The 20657-nt window shown below is 40.3% G+C and overlaps 1 protein-coding gene across 1 annotated transcript; it reads right to left on the bottom strand.

Moving 5' to 3' along the window:
- Positions 1–374: 374 nt before the first annotated feature.
- TMEM196 (transmembrane protein 196) lies at positions 375–19145 on the bottom strand. Its single transcript, XM_075140772.1, has 4 exons — positions 18878–19145; positions 7576–7632; positions 5483–5737; positions 375–1222 (listed from the first exon to the last, which is right to left on the bottom strand). The coding sequence occupies exons 1-4, from the start codon at positions 19022–19024 to the stop codon at positions 1160–1162; spliced, it is 522 nt and encodes a 173-aa protein (XP_074996873.1). The 5' UTR covers positions 19025–19145; the 3' UTR covers positions 375–1159.
- Positions 19146–20657: the final 1512 nt, after the last annotated feature.

The following is a 20657-nucleotide window of genomic DNA, read 5'->3' as shown; positions in this document are numbered from 1 at the left end:
TGATTTTATATGAATATTTTATATGAATATTATGCTGTATATGTTCTGTTACAGATTACATCTTCCATTTTTCATGGCTATATGAGCCAGTAGGTCCTGCAATAAAGTTTAGGGTCAGTAAAAGCTGCTGCCTTAATATACACACTGCAGATCCCAAACAGATCCCAAACTCTCTTGTGGGTGTGCAAAATTGCCAGCGTGTTCTGGCCTTGACCATGCCTCTGTTCAGCCTTCATTTTTCTCCTTTCTGAGCTTGCTTCACCCCTTTAGGAACCTTTCAATGTTTTGTGCAAAACTGCAAGCATGACGGTTCAGCTTTGCAAGATCTTTCTAACAAGAAAAAAACCCAAAAGATGTCTCTAAAACCTCTGGTTTAGATTTCATTTTATTTGTCATCTTTTATGAACAAATTACGAAATATACTTCATTCACAAATTGGAAATATTTACAATTTCTTTACAACAAGGCATTGTTGAGGTTTTGATTTATGGCGTTCTTAGAGCATTCTGTCTTTCAAAACAAAGACATTGGTGGTGTTTTCAGCACACTGTTCATTTACACTCTGAATGTGAAATGGGAGGGAGCCTTTTGGAAGAGTAATTTGCACTTTCTTTTGATACGATCTACTGGGAAAACTGAGGCTGGATGCATTTGCAATGTGGGGAGGGGGGTTGTGCAGATGCATTGCTGGTACCATGCCACATGGTCTGAAGCCATCATATTACACCAGATGCTAAGTGGGGAGGAGAAAAAGATTCCCCTGAGCCATCCTTCCTGTGCCCTCTTCTCTTCTCTTTAGGAATCCTGTGACTGGGCTAAATGTGGTCCAGTTTAATTATTTTCTTCTGTTTTTTGAGTCTTCATGAGAAGAAGAGTCTTGAGAAGTCTATTTCAAATACTATCACAATTCTGAAAAGTTATTCAGACAAAAAACCAAAAGAGAGTAGCCAGGAAGTGAATAAATATTGTATATCCGCAAAATGTTTAGGAGACAAATTTTGAACGTTTCTAAAAGGGAAATGCAACTGTGCTGTTCTGCAGTTGTGACATTTGAGCCATAAAAGCTAAGGTAGTTCCATTTTCTCAATTTCTTGGAGTCTATTTTTTTCCTGAAGAAAATTCTAAACCCGCTTCTTTCCATGGAACTTTTTAAAATCTCTTAATACACACTTCCATTATAAATCAGATGTGGGCCACCATTGCTTAGATTGTCTGTCATTTCCTGCAACAAGAATAGAAAACACTGATTAAAACTGCAATTATTTTATGATGTTTGAAATTTAGTTAGCTAAGGTTGTAATAAAAATTTAACAAACTCTGGATTTCAAACATTCAGAAAAACTTTACATTTTTATTTGGCTTGATAAATCTCACTGTAAAGAAAAAGAAATCACATTTCTTCCTACATAAATTAAGTACATTTAAAAGCTGATAGACTCATTGATACTGAATGAGTTGGACATTATTCTCAGACCACATATACAGCATTGATGGCATCCATGCAAGTTTTGTGACCTTGCCCTTTGAAAGTGCATCAACACAAGCTTCTGTGGTAATCTACAAAGGAACAAGATGGTAATTAAGTCTTCATTTCCATTCAAACCTTTTTCTGTGCTCACATGCTACAAACAGATGCCATTCGATGCTAGTTGAGATAGACATTTGGGAAGTTGGTATAGATCCATCAGGATCTAAGGGTTTTGACTGCTTGCCTTTGGACGGGACTGATTTCAGTTTTCCCTTAATATGCCAGACTAACAATTTTTATCAGTTCAGCTACTCAAGTGGCAGATGAGTCATCCTGGAGTAAGCTGACCTGATCATGAGTCAGAATCCTAAAGCACCTAAACCAAGATTTGTTTGGAGTTAGATGTTCTAATTCTCAAATTGCAACCCAAACAATACCTGCTTAGCAGCTGTCTAAGCCTGGGTATGGCTACATTCATTAAGCACTTCTCTGACCTTCAAGGCTGCAAAGCCACGTGGAGTTTATGCTCAGAATTGCCTTATTCTGAGCAGTCCCAGGCCTATTTCATACCAAATTGAATCAAGATCCAGAAATGAAGTGATTCTGCTGCTTATGTCCAATGACAGATCCCAGAGAACATCCAACTATGCCCAGAGGAATGGGCACACATAAAAATGCAGTTTGGGCTATTCTTTTTAAAATTCAGGCAGATGAGGTAGAGGTGCCACAGTTGGGCTAGTTCTAAAATATTTGCATGAGAACCAGAAGGTCTTCTCTGCATGGAAAGACTAAATTTGCTTCTTCCACTTCCTAGGTATAGTTGGAGAAAATGTGGAAGAAAAGGGATTTGTTTGTCCCTCTTCTTGTGGAAGTTTCTATGAAGAAAGTAAAGCAAGAATCTTTGGGCTAAACAGAGAGAGGGAGAGAAAGACAGAAAGAGCGAGCCTGACTCTATAGCACAGTAGCTGAGATTCTTGGTAAAGAGAAGAAAATTCTGGGACCTGGTCTTTATTCCTAGTCTGACTCTTTCTCTCTCTTCTTTTAATCCACAATATTTGATTTATAAATAGTTTGGGAGGCAGAGACCAGAACTCAAAGTTTCATGTAAAGTGGAAGCACTGGTGCCTCCTCTCTCAGGTGTTAGCAGCTACATTTTGAAGTAGATCGCAAGACTTAATTGTTGCCTGCACAGATTTTGAAAGAAGGGGTGCGCTATTCCTCTCTACAAAGTAAACTTGGGGCCATCAAACAAAGTAGATTTGCCAATTAATACTCCTGAATCAAGTGTAAGTTTCAGAGAAGAGAAGCTGTGTAAAATTACTGAATTTTGAGCATTTTCTACCACCCAGCTCTCCATTTGGCAGGTAGTGGTGTTGGATGTTTTTGTATGGTGCCTTATTCTCCTTATATCCTGAAGAGAAACATGCATGCCTAACACTGAACTCAGGATCCCAGTCTGGGGGCTGCCTCTCTGCACTATATGTAGGTGCCTAAATCCTTTATTGGATCTATACTGAAGATACCAGTCAGCTGGGAAAGAGACCAAGAATACCAAAGCCATTTAATATTAACTATCAATCAGTTTGATAGTAATCTGTCAGAAGACTACTCATGAGCAAGTGTACATTTCCTTTTGTCAGTTTATCATCACTTGAATCCTCTGCAGACATCAGCTATTCGAATATGATAATTTCAGAAAATATTGAAAATCATTTACTTTCCCCAATATTTCTGTTTTCAAAAATAAAAGTATTAATAAATTAAAAAACGTTGCTGAATTCAAGAAATGAAGGAGCACACAGATTAGAAGCAGAGTGAGTCAATGGTGGCACATCCAAATGAGGAGCATTTGGATGTCTATAACTAAGGTGATTATTTTAAATACTCAACTTACTTCAGATTGCAGCATTCACCATGTAGAGTTATGTCACCACCTGGAAGCACCATTCCTGACTCAGAGTGACATCACAGCATCAGCCAGCTTTGATTAGCTGAAACTATGACTTCCTCTTAGAGGTGGCCCTTCCTGAAGTGACATAACAACATGGTAGCTCCCTAGTGTTCAGCGTACCTTGGAGGTAACTCTGGTGTCGGGGGAACCACCGGGCAGCTGGGCAGGTCGGTTATTTCAATACCCCTCAATCTCTAATATAAATATAACAATTATACAATAAATATAGCACAAAAAAATGCACATGCAGTACATGTCTATATTACTGTATATCATATAAATATACAAAATAGACATATATAAAACACTTCAAAACTATTTTCTAAATCAGGGCCTAATTTAATGTCAGTTTTTAAGTAGCCTTCATTATTTTTTAGGGGCATGCCTTGAGCTAATGTACTCAAACCTGCCAGCAGCAGGCCATCCACAGGCTGTAGGTCTAAGAAGTCCCAGATCAGACCATCTACGCATGCATACTTGATTCTACAACACACATGCAGGGAGTCCGCCATCAGTGGGGCACATCCCACATTCGCTGAGCATGTGCAATAGGGTTGCTCTGCACATGCATCATGGCCCTTCACCCAAGATAAGTGGGCACCTGGCAGTCCTCACTGCTAAGTGTCTAAAAGCTCAGTAGGTCAACAGGCCAGGAAAGGAGGCAGTGAACTACTGCTATACAAAGTCATCTTCAGCCCAAATTGATAGGGTTGGCAGGTGTTTGTATTTTGAAAGATTTTTCTCCCCAGGCCATTTCTTTTTTTTTTCACCTCTCTCTTTTTCTCTCAAATGGGCTTCACCTTTGTCCTTGTTGAGGCAAGAGCCTCTTTGAAAGGCAGGATCTAGCCTACCATCTGCAAGACCATGGTTGTACTTGCCTACATAGCTCATCAGAATTCTGCTTCATTTTAAAATGAGAGGGAGAAATGTATCTCTTCCCTTGATTTTATCACCCTGTTTTATGTTACTGTTTTAACCTATACTATTTAACTTTTTAAAACATGTTTCAAACATCTTCTAAGATGAATTCAGTCTATTATTTCTACTTGGAGTCTCAGTTAAGAAACCAAGGAATAGTGACAAGCCATTTTTACTTAATGGACAATTAACAGCTATATCGTGTTTTGTCAGGGAATCTGAAAACATTCTGCAGTCTGAATGAATTAAACCTTGCTCTGCTGTTCAGAGGTTCAGTAGATATGATACAAACTGTTGAACTGAACTGTAATGCAAACTTGCATGTGGAGATTTAGATGGGCAGTCCACTTGGCTTTTGTTCCCTTCTCTACTCATTTCTCAAATGAAAGGCATTGGATCCGAAGTCCAAATGTAAAGCACAGTGAACATTTTACTCCTCAGATATTTATCAGATCTGTAAATCCAAGGAGCTGATTTCAAGAATTCTATTCAATTAATTCTTTTGGTCTTACGTGCTCAACTTTGGGAGCTTAAGTGTCAGCACCTAAACATAGACCTAGACACCTTGGTAAGCTTCCTTTTAATAGAGAAAGGCAATAAATGCTCAGTGCTGCTGCAAATCCGACCAGTTTCATTTAGGTGTCTAAATATGCCCTTAGGTGCGTAGGTTTAGTCATCTAGGTTTGTGAACTGTGGCTTTTGCGTTTAAATAACCTACTTTATAAGCTGAGTACTTGGGAGAGGAAGAAATTGATTAATCCTGGAAGCATGCAATGATGTGGTTACAGAAAGCATTCTGTGCTTTTTCACATTACAATACATGATAATCCATATTAATAAGGCTTCCAATTATTTATGAAGTGCTATATTTAGCAGCTAAGCCCTTGTATAGCTGTACAATGGAATTATGTTGAAAATGGATGTACTTCATTGAAATGGATGTACTGCAAATATACAGTACCTAAAAATAGCTCCATATCGTGCAACATAATAAAGCTTACACAGAATGGCAGCTTTTCATTTCCCAGAAGTTCTTTCTCATATAAAACTGAAAACTGAATACATCTCTTGCCAATTGTAAACGTTAACACATACAGTAGCACTTTAGGAGAAGCAGAACAAATAAGGGAGGACACACAACTCACTTTTTCTGCCATTTCATGGGAGTGATGCAATGAATGTTCTCTTTCTGAGAACATTCGCCTTTGTTCATAGCTGGCTAGCCGACAAGTGAGCCATGAAGAAAGGGTGCAACCACCAATTCCAATGCATGCAAGAGACATGGAGGCAAGATGCAAAGAATAGAGAGCAGACGACTTCTTTGTCAGAGCACGAAGAAATTGAAAATTTAAGATTCCTCCGATTAGTCCACAGATGCAACAGGCAGAAAAAAGTATCATCTGTCAGGAAAGACAAGAGAGGTTATGAAACAGTAACATTTTTCAGAGACAGATTCATTCATATAAAAAATGAGACTAATCATAATTCAATGCTTCGATAGCATCATGGACTGCAAAACACTGCACAGACACTCATTTTTAACTCCCTCAGCTCCCACAGAGCTCCAAGGGAATACAATACCTTCTGGTGTACAAGAGTTAAGATTGATATTGCGTGTAAGATAAAGTTGGGTAGAATGAGTTGCTCATGTTAAAAGCTAGTCAGTGGAAGGACTACTAGGACACAAATCTTCTGATTTCCAGCGTTTCATTCAAAACAGTAACATGACAGAATGTGTCGTAATTTTCTGTTGTGCAGTTTCTCACCACTCCTCAGGAGTGAACGCCTCACGTATTCGCAGTGAATCTCTCTTGCTTTGTGTGCCATCTGACTCTGCCTCCTGTTCAATTCTAATTTGTTCAGTCAGACAGCAGTTTGGAGGCTTTCTGTAGCTTTTGTGGGGACTTCAAAAGTGTTCAAGGTGAATGTGCTGGACAAAGAAGCCAGAGAAACAACGAAGAAATCTGCGATGCAGCTCTACGGAAGGTCAGTGTGGTGACTATGAGTTTGTTTGTTTTTTTGTTTATTTGTTTGTTTTTAACTTGGTTAAAATATTTCTGGGAACTTTAGTGAAACAGGCTGCAATTAATGAGACATTTAAAGACCTCCTACCACTTTAATCATAAAGATGCCACTCAGGTTCAGAATGTCCTTGAGCCACAAATTACTCCAGGGCAAAAGACCTTATTATGGAGATACTGCTAAATTAATGCCTTATTCACTTCCCTTGATACTGCTGGCCTGTCAGATGTTGATCTAGATGGGCCTTTGAAGTTACTCAATGTGGCTTTGTATATGGACTTATATGCTGTGGTAGGACCAATTTATGGAGCCTTACAGACCACTTCTGTACACAACCGGGATGAGAATTTCATCAGGAGTGTGGCATTCAGGCTGTATGCTGCAGTCCTCTGGGAAGTGTCTATTCCGTGAGACCACCAGAACAGACAGCTTTTAGAAACTGGTTATGGTCCACATGCTTTAAGAAATGAGATTGTCATTGTAACAGGGTTTAGGATAACTCATTGATATTCAGAAATAATCTGAGAGAGATCTTGATTCCCTTCACACTTATGCTGGTTTTATGTGACTTCCATCTCTATATAGAAGAATAATCAAGCTGACAGAAAATTAAGCCAGACATTATCACTTACAATAGGATCATGTCTTTAACATAAAGTTCTGTTGTGACTTGTGTAGTAATAACACCATTTTGCTGCAGTCGGAAAAATGACTGTACTTCCGATTCTTAGGAGAGACGGAAGACATCCACCATCACTTTAAAACTGGCTTATACGTGATTCTGATTGCAGAAAGAACTTATTAAAACAGTCAACAGCTACGATATCTAGAATCAAACTGGGTCAGGAGCCTCACTGAGGTGGCAGCCCAGTGTTGGTTTTTGAAAGAGAGAAGATACAATCCAGTGATGTTATTGAGGAACTTTTTATTGACTTGGCATAAATTTGTGGCAAGAAGTTTTCCATCCATATTTATCCAGACAAGGATAAATAGGGATGCGTGGCTTAAATAGGCAAGACCTAAATAGGCCATTTCAGAACTGCCTTGTTTTGCTTGATTAGCCCAAAGTGCTGATTGCTTTTTTGGACTGCTGACTTGCAATTTTTACTGACTTTTTATCTGAAACACTTGGACACAGAAAGCCCCCAGTAAGGAGTTCAAGTTAGACGAGTAAGTATGCCTTTCAAATACTTATATATGCAGTGGAAAAACTTACAACAAGTCCAGATTTTTTTTTGGCGCACAATATTCCACATATGCCACAAAGCAGAAACTGCAAAGAAAAAAAAATACCAATTATTTCATCATTTAAGGTCTCAAGTTTAAATCCTGCTGTGTTGCTGTAGTGGTGACCACAACAATAGGTTAGGCAATGGTTACAGTTGTTGTCAGCATTTTTATCACAAAGCTTATGTTTCAGAAAGTTATAACTCAACCATAAACACACTTATCCGAGAAGAAGAAACTGGAATGAGAAGTCAGACTGAGGATGATTATCATAAAAGAAGTAAAAAAAAAAAAATCCTACTTTTAAGCTGCTTGTGTAAACAAAACATGAAAAAACCAGCCCCAATCACAAAGGGAACTAACTGTGGCATCAAGCATTAGGCAAAAACCGGTTAAAAAAACTGAAACACCCCCTACTAGCTGATATGAATAAGAGTTATGCTTTTTTGTAACCTACATCAAAGACCTGATGGTCTCTGATGTCTCTTTTTCCTCCTACAAAAAAATTTAACGAGGGAAACAGCAAACAGTCCCTGAGGGAGCAGTCATGATAGAACTACAGTAGTTGTATGAAAGCAATAAGACCTTCTCCAAGTGTTTGTAATAGTGTCAAAAGATTTCTTTGATACCTCATAAACTCCTTTATTAAGAAATCTACACTACTTATTTTCAGTAAAGCTAACCCTACACCTCCATTGGGAAGTAATTTTATAGCTTTAAAACTGGATTCTTCCACATCCTTTTTGCACAGAGATGGTATTTTCAGCAAAAGACTCTGCTTGACCTTGATTTAGGATTTAATCACAGACAGACCTGGCTCTTTCATAAGAAGTAAAAAAAAAATTAAGCCGTTTCTATACAGCATTCAGGGTCCGTGTAATATATTGCATGTAGATCTCATTTACCCTTCAAAATATTGCATCTTCAGTATCTCAGTTGAGGAGATGCTTTAATGCATAGTTTATCTACCTCCAACTAAAGTAGTTCATGCATAAAGCTAAGCATAAGCCTTGAGATATATTTTTACTCTGAGTTAGGCCCATTGAATCAGTTCCCCACAATGAATATGGTTACATTTTGTATGTTATTTACCTCTACACTAAGCATGGGATGTGGACTTAATACCAACCTGATTATGGAGATGGCTGGGTCATGCAGACCATGGCGCTGAATGGCTCAGGACATACCAGGACATACAACTGGTAACTGCTACTAGAGCTCACCCATTGGAATAACAATCAGAACACCAATGGGTAGGGCTCCCTCTGCCCCTTTCCCACGGCAGAAGAGATTTCAGCTCAGAACTATCACACCTGCCTTGTAAGTTTTCACTCGGGCTCTCTGTGAAGTTTTAGAGTTTCACTCCCAATCCTGTCATTGCAGACTGCCTTCAACTGAAGGCATGCTTCAGATTTTTACATGTAGCGCTTTGTATTTCTCAGCATTAATAAAGAAATCTCAAAAAAATTTTTGTTGAAGACATCACTGTAATTAAGTTCTATTCCATCAGACTTGATAAAGCAGATTAATAATATAATTTCTCTCTGTAGTGATTGAATAGGATTAAAAAGAAAATTCTGTATAAAGAAAAATTTATGAGTTCTGGAAAGCTTACAGAAAGGATCTGGAAGATACCATCAAAGACAGTTTCAACTTGTAACAAGTGTATGTTAACTAGTTTAAAAAGCTGGGGTTTCAATAATTTACGTTCAAAGCTGAAAGAATAGGTCACCCATTTTTTCAAGAATGCTCTAATTCTGCTCCTATTAGAGTCAATGGATTTTTTACTGTTGATTTCAATTGGAAAAGACTTTCTATTTCCATTGTACAGTCTTTGCTAGACAGAAGGGAATGCAATGGACAAGTTACATTAACCTTGCATATGACCAAAAGAGCAACAAATAAATTACAGATTCACTCAGCATTAGAACCCACCAGTTTGGGCAGTTCTGCTTTTCTTTACTATTTTTCAAGGACAGAACACACACATTTCCAAACCACCTTTATGTAGTGCCATATACATATATATTACCTAAGGCATTTCCCAGTTGAAATCCAAAGAATAGTGAATAAGCTAATCTGCAAGCCCTAAGGTACTGGCTTCTCAAAAACAAGGAGTGACTACTGTATTTCATAGTTGTTAAAGTATCTGAGGGATTACCTGGAGTAATGATCTGGATGCAGGAGTCAAATGTACATTAAGTAAGTTTGCTGGTGATACTAAACTAGGAGGAGCGGTGGACTCCCTCAAGGGTAGAGAGGCCTTACAGAGAGATCTGGATAGACTAGAGAGCTGGGCGATCGCCAACCGTATGAAATTTAACAAGAGCACCTGGGATGGGGTAATCCTGGTTTACATGCAAACTGGGGGACGAGAGGCTGGAGAGCAGCCCTGTGGAAAGAGATCTGGGGGTCTGGGTTGATGTGAAGTTGAATATGAGTCAATAGTGGCAGCAAAAGGGCCAACTGTGTCCTGGGGTGCATCTAGCACAGCGTAGCCAGCTGATCAAGGGAGGTGATTGTCTACTCTACACTGCACTGGTGCAGCCCCACCTCAAGACTGTGTGCAGTTTTGGGCACCTCAACATAAGAAGGACATCAAACTATTAGAGTGTGTCCAGAGGAGGGTGACCAAGATGGTGAAAGGTCTTGAGGGCAAGACTTATGAGGAGCAGCTGAGGTCACTTGGTTTGTTCAGCTTGGAGAAGAGAAGACTGAGGGGTGACCTCATCGCAGTCTACAACTTCCTCAAGGGGGGCAGCGGAGGGGGAGGTGCTGATCTCCTCTCTCTGGTGACCAGCGATAGGACACATGGAAAGGGTATGAAGCTGCATCAGGGGAAGTTCAGGTTGGGCATTAGGAAAAGGTTCTTCACTGAAAGGGTGGTTGGTCACTGGAACAGGCTCCTCAGGGAAGTGTCCACGGCACCAAGCCTGTCATGGTTCAAGGAGCATCTGGACAACACTCTTAATCATATAGTTTAGTTTTAGGTAGTCCTATGAGGAGCAGGGAGTTGGACTCAATGACCCTTATGGATCCCTTCCAGCTTGAGATATTCTCTGATTCTCTGATTCTATAATAATAACTTACTGTGTCAGGGTCTGTATGTATACTCTGTATGTATTTTCTCTCTCTGTACATCTACAATATTTATATATATACACAAGGAATAACGTGTGCTGTAGTTAAAGAACACAGCAGAGAACTCAGAGGAGTTGGATATTCATGGTTCTTCCACTTTCTTCTATGTGAAGGTCATGCCAAAGTTTTATAATTCCCATGACTACAACACAAGCAAGTTGTGAAACTGAATGCGCTAGTGTGCTTGGTCATGTTAAAAACCTTGAAAGAAAAGCACTTGGGCAGTAGCAAAGCATTAATATTATTTGAGTTTTTTTGGATGACAGTGTGTTACATTCACAGAAAAAAGGCTTGCCCAAAAACCAGTATGGCTATTTATTTATGACAGCAGGCATTTTGCTATTAAAACCAATGGATGAATTTGAGCCACAGTATCAGGCAATTAAACCTTATGCAAAGCTTTAAAAATGTTAAGCCAAGTTTAGCCCTCTCTTCTGAGACTGCAGAGGATTCTGATCCACTGGAAGCAGTGGAAACCTGCTTTACAGAGAAAATATTAGCAATAATCAGGGCTCAGGAACACAACTCATGCAGAGTTGCCTTGGGTTTCTCAATGTAGAGACCTCTAGAAAGGATAGGAAGTCAGTGGGACATTATGTAATTGACTCTGATCATTGCTTTTGATAGACCAGCTAGGGACTCGGGAATTCTTTTGTTGGTGCTATAGTAATTTCCTGTAAAATTTTTGATGTCACAGTGTTGTGACCAGCAGTAGTGAAAAGCAGATGGGAGAAACTACACTAGCTCTTTGTACCAGAAGAAGGATGCAAGTACAAATCAGACTCAAAAGGAATTTCCAATGTTTGTTCCTGTTTGTCTTTTAATTTTGAACTCTTCTATTTTATAGAAGTCAACTGGAGTACAGCCACCAGGGGCTCTGCCGTCTTGCCACTCTCTGTCCGTTCTTGGCTATCCTGAAACACTTCATCTTCATGTCAATGTCATACCATTTAAACGTAACTTGTAGCTGTTGAGCTGCTCTGGATTACAGTTTACCCATGACTAACTAATACTGTCATGGTGAGGACTTACTCCTTTCTACATGATCATTCATTATCCTCAGTCAATTTTTACCAATCTCTTGGACTCTTTAAATGTAGTTACATTTTCTAACCATGTCAAACCTGAAGTAAGTTAAGGCAAACACATGCAGTAAATCAGGAGTGGAAAAGAAATATATCACTGAAGATAAGCTCCTTAAAAAGAATGATCAATTGTTGGTGTTCACAACTCATGTCGAGAAGAAGGCTAAAACATTACATGAAGGATAAGCTAAATTAATAAACCCTCCAAAATGCCCTGGGAGCCAGAGAGGGACCTTCAGCTGGGACTTGTTGAAACAGATGTTTCACTGTAGGACTTTCGATTTAATTATTATTCATTAGAAAAATGATAAAGGCTAAAAGATTCAAAATCTCGCTTAAAAACCTACTATCACTATAGTGATAGATCACTATTTGCAACCAATTCCCATTACTTCTGGGGTTATTTTTGGTTGCAGACTTATTCATACCTCCTGTGATACATGATGTTTCATGTCAAGACTAGCAGAGGAGGCAGAGATTGAATGTATCATCCAATAACAGATAGGGGCAGAACCACCCTTGAGTGACAGATAAAAAATCCAAAGACAGACGCTACAAAGCACAAAAGGTACTTAGAGACTCAGTGGGCTGTAAGTGCCTCATTCTCCCTTTCAGTGAAGATTTGCTGGGGACCTAGCAGAGTCAGAGTCCCTCTGATAGCACTAGTGTGATTGCAAGGTGATGCATTTGTGTCTAATTGTCTGTGGAGTCTTTGCCGTTCACACTGTGCCTGCTTATGTTCAATATGCATATTTGAAAATCTCTCGTTTGGTCTGTTGAACTCTGGAATAAAGAACCAAGACCTCCCAGAAAAGGAGAATGTTTATTTTGAGCCTGCTTTAATTTACTTTATATTAAATATGGGCCTGAAACAAAACCTCAGATCTGAACACCCAGAAATTTCGGTAAGGAGGCTGAAATCTCAATTTAGATTCAAGTTCTGTGGTTTGGATCCATCCCTATTTCATATTTTCTGGAACAAAAGACTTGGCTTCATTCCCTTTCTCCTGGAAAAAAGGGCCTTTCTTACTGTAGTCTGAAAAAAAAGATTCAGTTTTAGTTATATCTGCAGAGAGCCAAAGATTTATTGGTTTCATCATGCAGAAGAAAAAGAACTATTTTTATTTTGTATATTGAACCTAAGAAACCTTTCTTTCTTCTGTTTTGAGGTGGCAAAAGCAATGGTGAGTGTAATACCCCTGAGAAAATGAAAACTGTCTATGGAAAATCTTTCTGGAGAGAGGCTGAAGAAAATAGTAGAGAAAACTTGTTGACTGCTTGATCCCTAGTTAGCGTTCATGACAAAGAAGGAGCCCAAACTACATACACTGTGTGGAAAGCCCTCCAGTGTTCTGGATCATCCATATGTGTCTGATGAAATAGAAGAAGGGAAATTGTTCCAAATTTGAATATAACACAGTGAAAATGCAAGCATATCATACCTATTCAAATAATCTCCATTTGGAAGAATAAACCATCAAGACAGAATCAACAGCTTCACTTCTATCTACTCTTGTCAGGGGTAAACCAGAAAATCTGCGTTTTACACTAAGACTGTATAAACATGTGACTACCATGAGAATACCCAGGAATGTGAAATTAGTAATGTCTAGAAAGGTCCATTCTATTTAATGATCTTATTGCTTCAACTCCATCCAATTGAGAAAAAAGCTGAAATCCCTAATAGATGAACTGAGCAGAGAAGGTATCTCTAATTGTAACTCTTCTTTGAAGCAGTATTTCATAACAAGGATTAAGTTTTCTTAGTGCAGGCATAAAGGGCACAGAATCCACTCATGAAAACAACGGCATTAAACTAGAGAAAAATGACAACGGGCAAAAAGAGCAAGCCTAGGTAGCAGGTTTGCCTGTTACTTCCATAGAGAAACATGATAATCTTTGCAAAAGGGGGATGGAAACTTCTAATGACATTGTTGTCCCATGCAAGGGGTTGTGGTGACGGGAATGTCTAGCTGGCTGCAAGTCATCCAGATCCAGACCAGAAGCAACACCATTGCCACAACCCAACCATGTGTCCCACCAAATCTGTCTTACTGAGAGGGGGGGCTCTGCTCTTTGAGGTGAGACATAGTGTTAAAACATGTCTAATCTGAGCTGATACCTTCACCTGGCAGTGTGCTGTTTGGTCATATCAGTTCAGGTGGTGCTACAATTCCCACTGATTCAAGCCATATTCAAGCAGTTTAAATTCCATCCCAGTCCCTGTGATTAGTGTTTCCGTTCATCTGGTTCTAGGCCTGCAGAGGTGCTTTAAAAATGAGAAATGGTTTTTAGAAACACTCAAGGAAGTTTAGAAGTGGGTCACCGAACCTGAAAGTCTACCTGCCATCAGTGATTCAAAAAACCTCTGGTCATCTGGAAAAACACTCAAATTCTCAGCACAAAATAATAATATTTATTTACTTGTTTAGGGCCTATCAGAATAACAAACAGTAAATAATGCTTTTTGGGTTTTTTTGTGTCAAATATTTAGTTTAGAGTATGACTGCTTTCATCTCAAAAAGTAATAAATTAATGATTATTCCCTGCAGGTGAACTAAAGTCTTATCTCAGCAAAACATATGCTGAAGTCAGTCTATATTCAACAGATCCTCTTAAATACAACCCAGGAAATACAAGTCCCCTTGGATAGACCATCTTCCAGATTGGTTTATGCTTCTGGAGTGTCTGAATGATAAAGAAAACCTACTGAAAGTCTTCTCAGCTGGAGTGAATTGTCCTGGTTCCATGCAAGGCAAGAAGCTCCCACGTTTGGTACATCCTCCCTCATCTATAGGTACAGAACTCTCTCCGGCTTCCACTGAGCTCACTGACAGTGCTGTGATTAATTTCATCAGGAGCAGGAGCCAGCCAGAAATATGGTCAGCAGTTTGATGAAAATGCAATGCATATGTTAAAATAAAGTAGGATCACATCTGCATTTTGTCTGCAGCTAAACAATATGAATTTTTTAGTGGTCTTTTGAAAAAAAAAATAGTTTGACTGTTCTTTCCAAAGGAAACTTGGCAGCAGTAAAAACTAGATGCAAAATTCAATGTTTTAAAATTTTAGGCCACCAACATTGATTTAACAGTCTAAAATGATGTTCTTGCTCTGGGAGAGTTCCATACTGACTGAACCTTTTTCTTTTCCTTCAAATCCTGGATAAAAAAAGTCATTGAAATAAAATATTTCAAGTGCCAACTTGGAGCAAATTTCTGTAGCCAAACTGTGAATGCAGATTTTTAATGGGCAGGCAGACTTCCACTGTGCTAAAATCACAAATCATGGAAACAATAATTCTGCCCCTACAGACATACAGACAGACCGACCAACACCCAGAGAATGCCTGTCTCTCAAATACATTTAGGTATTTGTCTTTATAAGGGAAGAAACTATTACTCTTGAGGGGCATAGCCATAAGTGAATCATCAGGTATCTCTCTTGCAAATGAAGATAGATAGCATGTTTGACTAAAGATGTGGCTTTTGTCTCTCATTCTGTCTCTCTCTCTCTTTGAGAGAATCTCATTTATAGCAAGAATTTATTCACCACTGCAGAATAAATGAGAATTAGAGCCATATAGATATGTGCGTGTGTGAATATATAGTCACTAATCATAGTGATAGTGATGCAACCATTGTGGTCTAAATATAGATGGGAAAGTACGTGACCATTTAAAAAATATCTGTGAATACTTTTTGAAATATTATCTTCTGATTTTTTTGATTTGTGCAAAAGCCTTTGCTATGGATGCTGCCATTCTTGCTATGTTAGTGTTAGTGGTTCAACATGCTCATTGGTTGGATCATTTCTATAGTACGTCATATAACTGACTTGGAATGGTGGATTTCAGAAATATACCTCAATTTCTGGAAAAAAGAAATTTGGGAGACACTGAGTACAGCCTGTGGAGTAGATTATACCCATACAATCATAACAAACAGAAAGAAAATCCAGAAATCAACAACACGTTCACCTTAGGTTATATGGGACACTTTTTTTTTTTTTTTGCAATTTAGCAGCTGTGGCCTATTTTAAAAAGAACAGATTGATGTAAAATAAATTGGGTAGTTGTCTCCACATGCTCCAGATAATTTGAGAAGTCAGTCACACCTTCAGTTGTTTTCTTTTGGCTACTTTTTAAACAACTCTTACTATTTCAATCCAGCTCAACTCCAATGAGAACAACAAATTTAGAAACTGTTTTCCCATTTCCATGCATTTTTGATGTATACATTGTCTAGGCTTTCCATTTCTTCGTTTTTGTCTACTCCACTTTCCCTGCTTATACATAATGCAAGGCATGCAATGATCAGAGCACTTCAGCCCATGCTTAACTTCACTTGTATGTCTAATCCTATGGGTGGGATTCACATGCTTAAAGTTAGGTCAGTTAGTAAATTATCTGGCTGAATGGAGACAGTGAACAATAAGAACAACTCTTTTAAGAAGAAAGCTAATGTGCGTCAAATGCAAAGCATCATAGGGAGGCAAGTATAGGAGATAGAATGTGCATGATTTTAAGATGCCCAAGTTTTCGGAATTCAGGTTAAGGTTTCCATGGTGATGCTATCTTCATCTACTTCCTTATGAACTTGGGCCTCTGCTGAGTTCCACCCACATAAGTAAAGGATAGAACAGGGTCAAAAGTTTTCAGTATATTTCCAGGTAAATTACAACAGGAGACATGACACCGTTCAACTTAATTCCAGTGTTTTGCATCCCAACTCGTCAAAGTATTAGTTTTTCCTTTAATGTCCCTTTCTTTTCCTTATTGTTCATTTCTCAAAGGACATGCTTGATTCAAGAGTGTGAATTGGAAAAAAATAACATATTTTATACAAGACATATTCTTTAATACAGGCAACATGAGCTCAGTGTAAGATCCAGTGAGCAGAAAGGCGGTTTATGCCATTTCTGCAGCAGGACAATTCTGAGAATTGTGCAAACAAACCTTTCTCCAGTTGTTTTAATTTGGACTTAGTCACTCTTGGCCCTAAGCATCCCTGGAGAACGGTCTCTGGCCCCTTTCTTGTCCTGTCTCACCTGCTAGTCCTCTAGTCAGAAGAACACAACCTAACAGATAATTTGAACTGCTGGAGTGGTACAAAGAGAGTGCCATAATGGCGACATTGTAGACCAAAAATCTTTAGTTCAAGGCAAAGTAAGTAAACCTTTATAACCATGTCACCCCACTCTGCTTACCACTATGATTTCTCATTTCCTCTACTACATGAAACATAAGCTGCTTGCTTCCACTTTACAGTTTCTTTGTGGCCTCTCTCTGCCTCCCCAGCCTGCAGTTGTTTTCTCAGTTCCTAGCAGTTGATGCCTGCCTCTGCTGGCTCTGGTTGTGGGCATCCTTTACCCACTTGTTACATTTTCAAACAAGTCCGTCTGGGTTCCCTTCCATGCCTCTACACTCACATATGGGGAGAATTTCCTATAAGCATCTGCAAAATCACTTCATTGTCCTCTGTCTTATTCCTCTCTAAAACTCTACCTACGAACAGCTTGAAATCAGCCAGACTGCTGTTGTGTTAATGCAACCACCTGTTACACCAATCAATTTTGGTTTGTTGTTTCTTTATACTCTCTTGCATCCTTTTATCCTACATCTGTCTCTTGCTTTGATTATAAGGTCCTTGGAGTCAACATCTAATGTAATAGGATCTTCATCTATGGCTAGTACAAACTCTGGGGTAACAGAAACCATAAAAATGAATGAGGCAGTTGTGCAGGAAATGTGCATCGTCATGAAATGGTATCAGCTGTGATAGCGTTGTCACAAAATGCAATCACTGCATAAAATACTGATCTCACTGACTAGTCAAAACTCTTTGACTTTAGTGAAACCCAGGATATTGCCCTCTGTCATTAAATATTCAGATAGACACATGTTTTTGAGTAATCTTTTTTCTTCATCAGAAATGATCAGAAGCCTCCCTCTTTGAAGTGATTTTAATAATATCATTAGCTGTTGGCCACTGTCTTATCTTATCTGGTCTTCATTCTCATTTCTCACCTACCTGTTCTGCAGTGCAGAATTATGTGTGTGTTTATATACTGCCAAAAATATTTATGACTGTTGTCAATAATTAATAGTTATTGACAGTGAGAATATTACATGAAGCACTTTGTCAGAATGCATCTATAAATTACAGGAGGTTACGCTGATGAATAACCAAGAGTGTTTTGCGTTTATCATCTTATCTCAAGCAAAGCAAACAATCCTTTTAGAAATACTGCTGTACAATCCAAGCTGGCCAAAACCAGCTTTGGAGTTCAAAAATGCCCACTCATGTTTAGGCTGAATACTCAATATTTCCTACTCTTTGTTTCATAAATATAAATAACCATTTGGAGGAAAATTCTTCCTAGAATCCTGCATATCTCAAACTGAAAAAATAAGGAACGTTTCTGAGAAGTGAGAAATGCTCTGTGATATGAACATGCTGCTTCTATTAACCCATTATTGATGTTTGATTTTTTTGTTCATTTTACAAGAAGCTCAGGGTGCCCAGATCATGAGAACATATCTTTCTTTTTTCTTCCCATTTCCTCTTTCTCTTTTTCCTCCAAAAGCTCAGACTCAGCTGACATGCCCTTGACATTATTTTAAAACACCTTTTGACGATCTTGTCAGAAGGGACAGGGCTGTTCTTTTTTTCAAAAGCAAAACTCACAGGCAATTTAAAGATTGCAAGCTGTGGCCCGTGTTCCACTCGAGGCATCGGGCTTTCCCAGGTGTGAGAATGGGTTCACAGAAAGTTCAATTGTTCACAGCAAAATTGAAAAATGAAAAGGAGCGAGAAAGAAGGGGTCCCCCCCGCCAACACACACATACATCTGTCCCCCCCGTGCCTCCCCCCTCGTCCCACGAGTATGCAGACTGTACCCCATGCACATCGGAAATGGACCCGGCGAGGCTCTCGGCGCAGCATGCACACGCGGAAGGGAAGGAAAGGGAAGGGAGGGGGATGCCTTCGCAGGGTCTGATCATCACCATAAAGAGTTAAAGAGAGAGTGAAATGGCTAACGTACACACACCCCGCTCCATACCGGAGAAGAGTCTCCCAGCTGAGGTTTATGCTCTGTGAGGACCAGGCTGAAACTGACCGCCCCCACGGCCACGCTGGACACCCCTAACCCTATCTCCAGCACGGAGAGCACCAGGAGGCTCCCGATGATCTGGCTGCTGGTGCACATCCTCCCTCGGTCATCCTTCCTTCCCGATCAGCCGGGGAAACCGCGCATCCTCCTTCTCCTCCGGCGCTCCCGCGGCCCTAAGTCTCCCCCAAACTTTTCTTCCTTCGCCGGCAGCCGGGGCGGAGCGGCGCATCCGCGGCCGGCGGGCGCTGCCGAGGGGCGGCGGGGCGGCCCCGGCGCCGCCGGGCCCCGCGTAGCGCCGCGCAGCGCCGCGCCGGCAGCGAGCGTGGCCCCGGCGCCGCGGAGCTCTCCAAGGTGCCGGCCCGGCGGCTGGGCAGCGCGGCGGTCGGTATGCAGCACCACGCTCCTCAGGGGCTGCGCCTCCGCCGGAAAAGCCGACCTTGTCTGATCGCCTCCTGCGCTCTCATTGAAATGACCTCACTGGGATTTTTCCCCCCCCCGCCTCTTATTTCTCTCCCCCCCTCTCTTCCTGGGTTGGGGGTGGGGGGGAGAGGAGTGTGGCGAGCCCACCCCGGCTATATTTATGTATGAATCTAGACCCAATGCACAGGCGAGGCGCTACGGCAGCCCCGCCCCGGGGCCACAAGGCACGGCACCTTCCTCCGGTCCTCCCCCCGGCACCCCGGCTCGCACATCTCCTCCGTCCCGCGGCCGACAGGACGCGGAGAGCCGTGGCAATGCCGACTGCAGGCTGCCGTAAAAGGTGAGCCCCCTTGATGGGGTGTGCGCAGGCCTCCCTCCTCCCAGGTGCTGCTGTCAAAATTCAGGAGGATGTCCATCTTCCTCTTGTATTAGTATAAAGGCTGGATCCTGTCATGTCTCACCACTGCCAAACTCTCTGATCTCTTCCAAAACACTATTGCTGAAACAGGCAAGTGCTGTAGCCATTCTTGTCATTCTGACAACGACCAGAACTGTCAGTCCTAAAGCAAAGGAGCAACAAAGCAAAATATAGCAAGAGATCCAGAGATGCTACTTAAGCCATACTGGTTTGCTTTGTACCAATCTTTATTTCTGCGGCTCAGATACATGGAATGCTTTGCCACTCTGCGGTTTTACAATCCAGATGTGCTGCACATGGTAACACACAAACACTCAGTCTAGCATCTTGGGTCTCCTAAATATGGATCACCAACCTACGGAGAGTTACCTTAACAGGGCAAAAGCGTTCCTTCAACAATTATATCCCCAAAACCTAGATCATGAATGAAAACCATTAGTGTCCTGCAGGATTTAGCTAATTTCCTCTATATATATTCTTTTTTTTTTAATCTAAACATAACATATATGGAATTTTCCCTTGTATGCAAAAATCTAGCATTCTTAACCTGTGTAGAAATCCTACACTCAGGCATCTGAATCCAGAAGGATAGTCTAGACTTATCCATTATTTTGATGGTACAATTTGGAGGCAAGAGCAGAAGATTGGCAAAGTCCTGATTGAACTTATTTTTGGGGCTCCAAAACCTGTGTCTTTTGTTTTAAGAAGACAGCCATTGAACCACTGTCGTGGGGGGAGACAGGATGCTAAAGTGCAAGAGAACAAGCTGTACATAGGTTATATACACTTGAGAAGATTAGATTCACCATTACAGGCCAGAGTTTAGATCTCATTTGTAGAAATCTTGAGTATTTAATTGCTGTGAGTGGAGTTAGGCTGGCATCAAAGTCT

The sequence above is a fragment of the Calonectris borealis genome, chromosome 2 (assembly GCF_964195595.1).
Source record: "Calonectris borealis chromosome 2, bCalBor7.hap1.2, whole genome shotgun sequence".
NCBI classification, from domain to species: Eukaryota; Metazoa; Chordata; class Aves; order Procellariiformes; family Procellariidae; genus Calonectris; species Calonectris borealis.
Note: the sequence above shows the minus strand (reverse complement) of the source record. Positions and strands in the feature narration are given on the sequence as shown.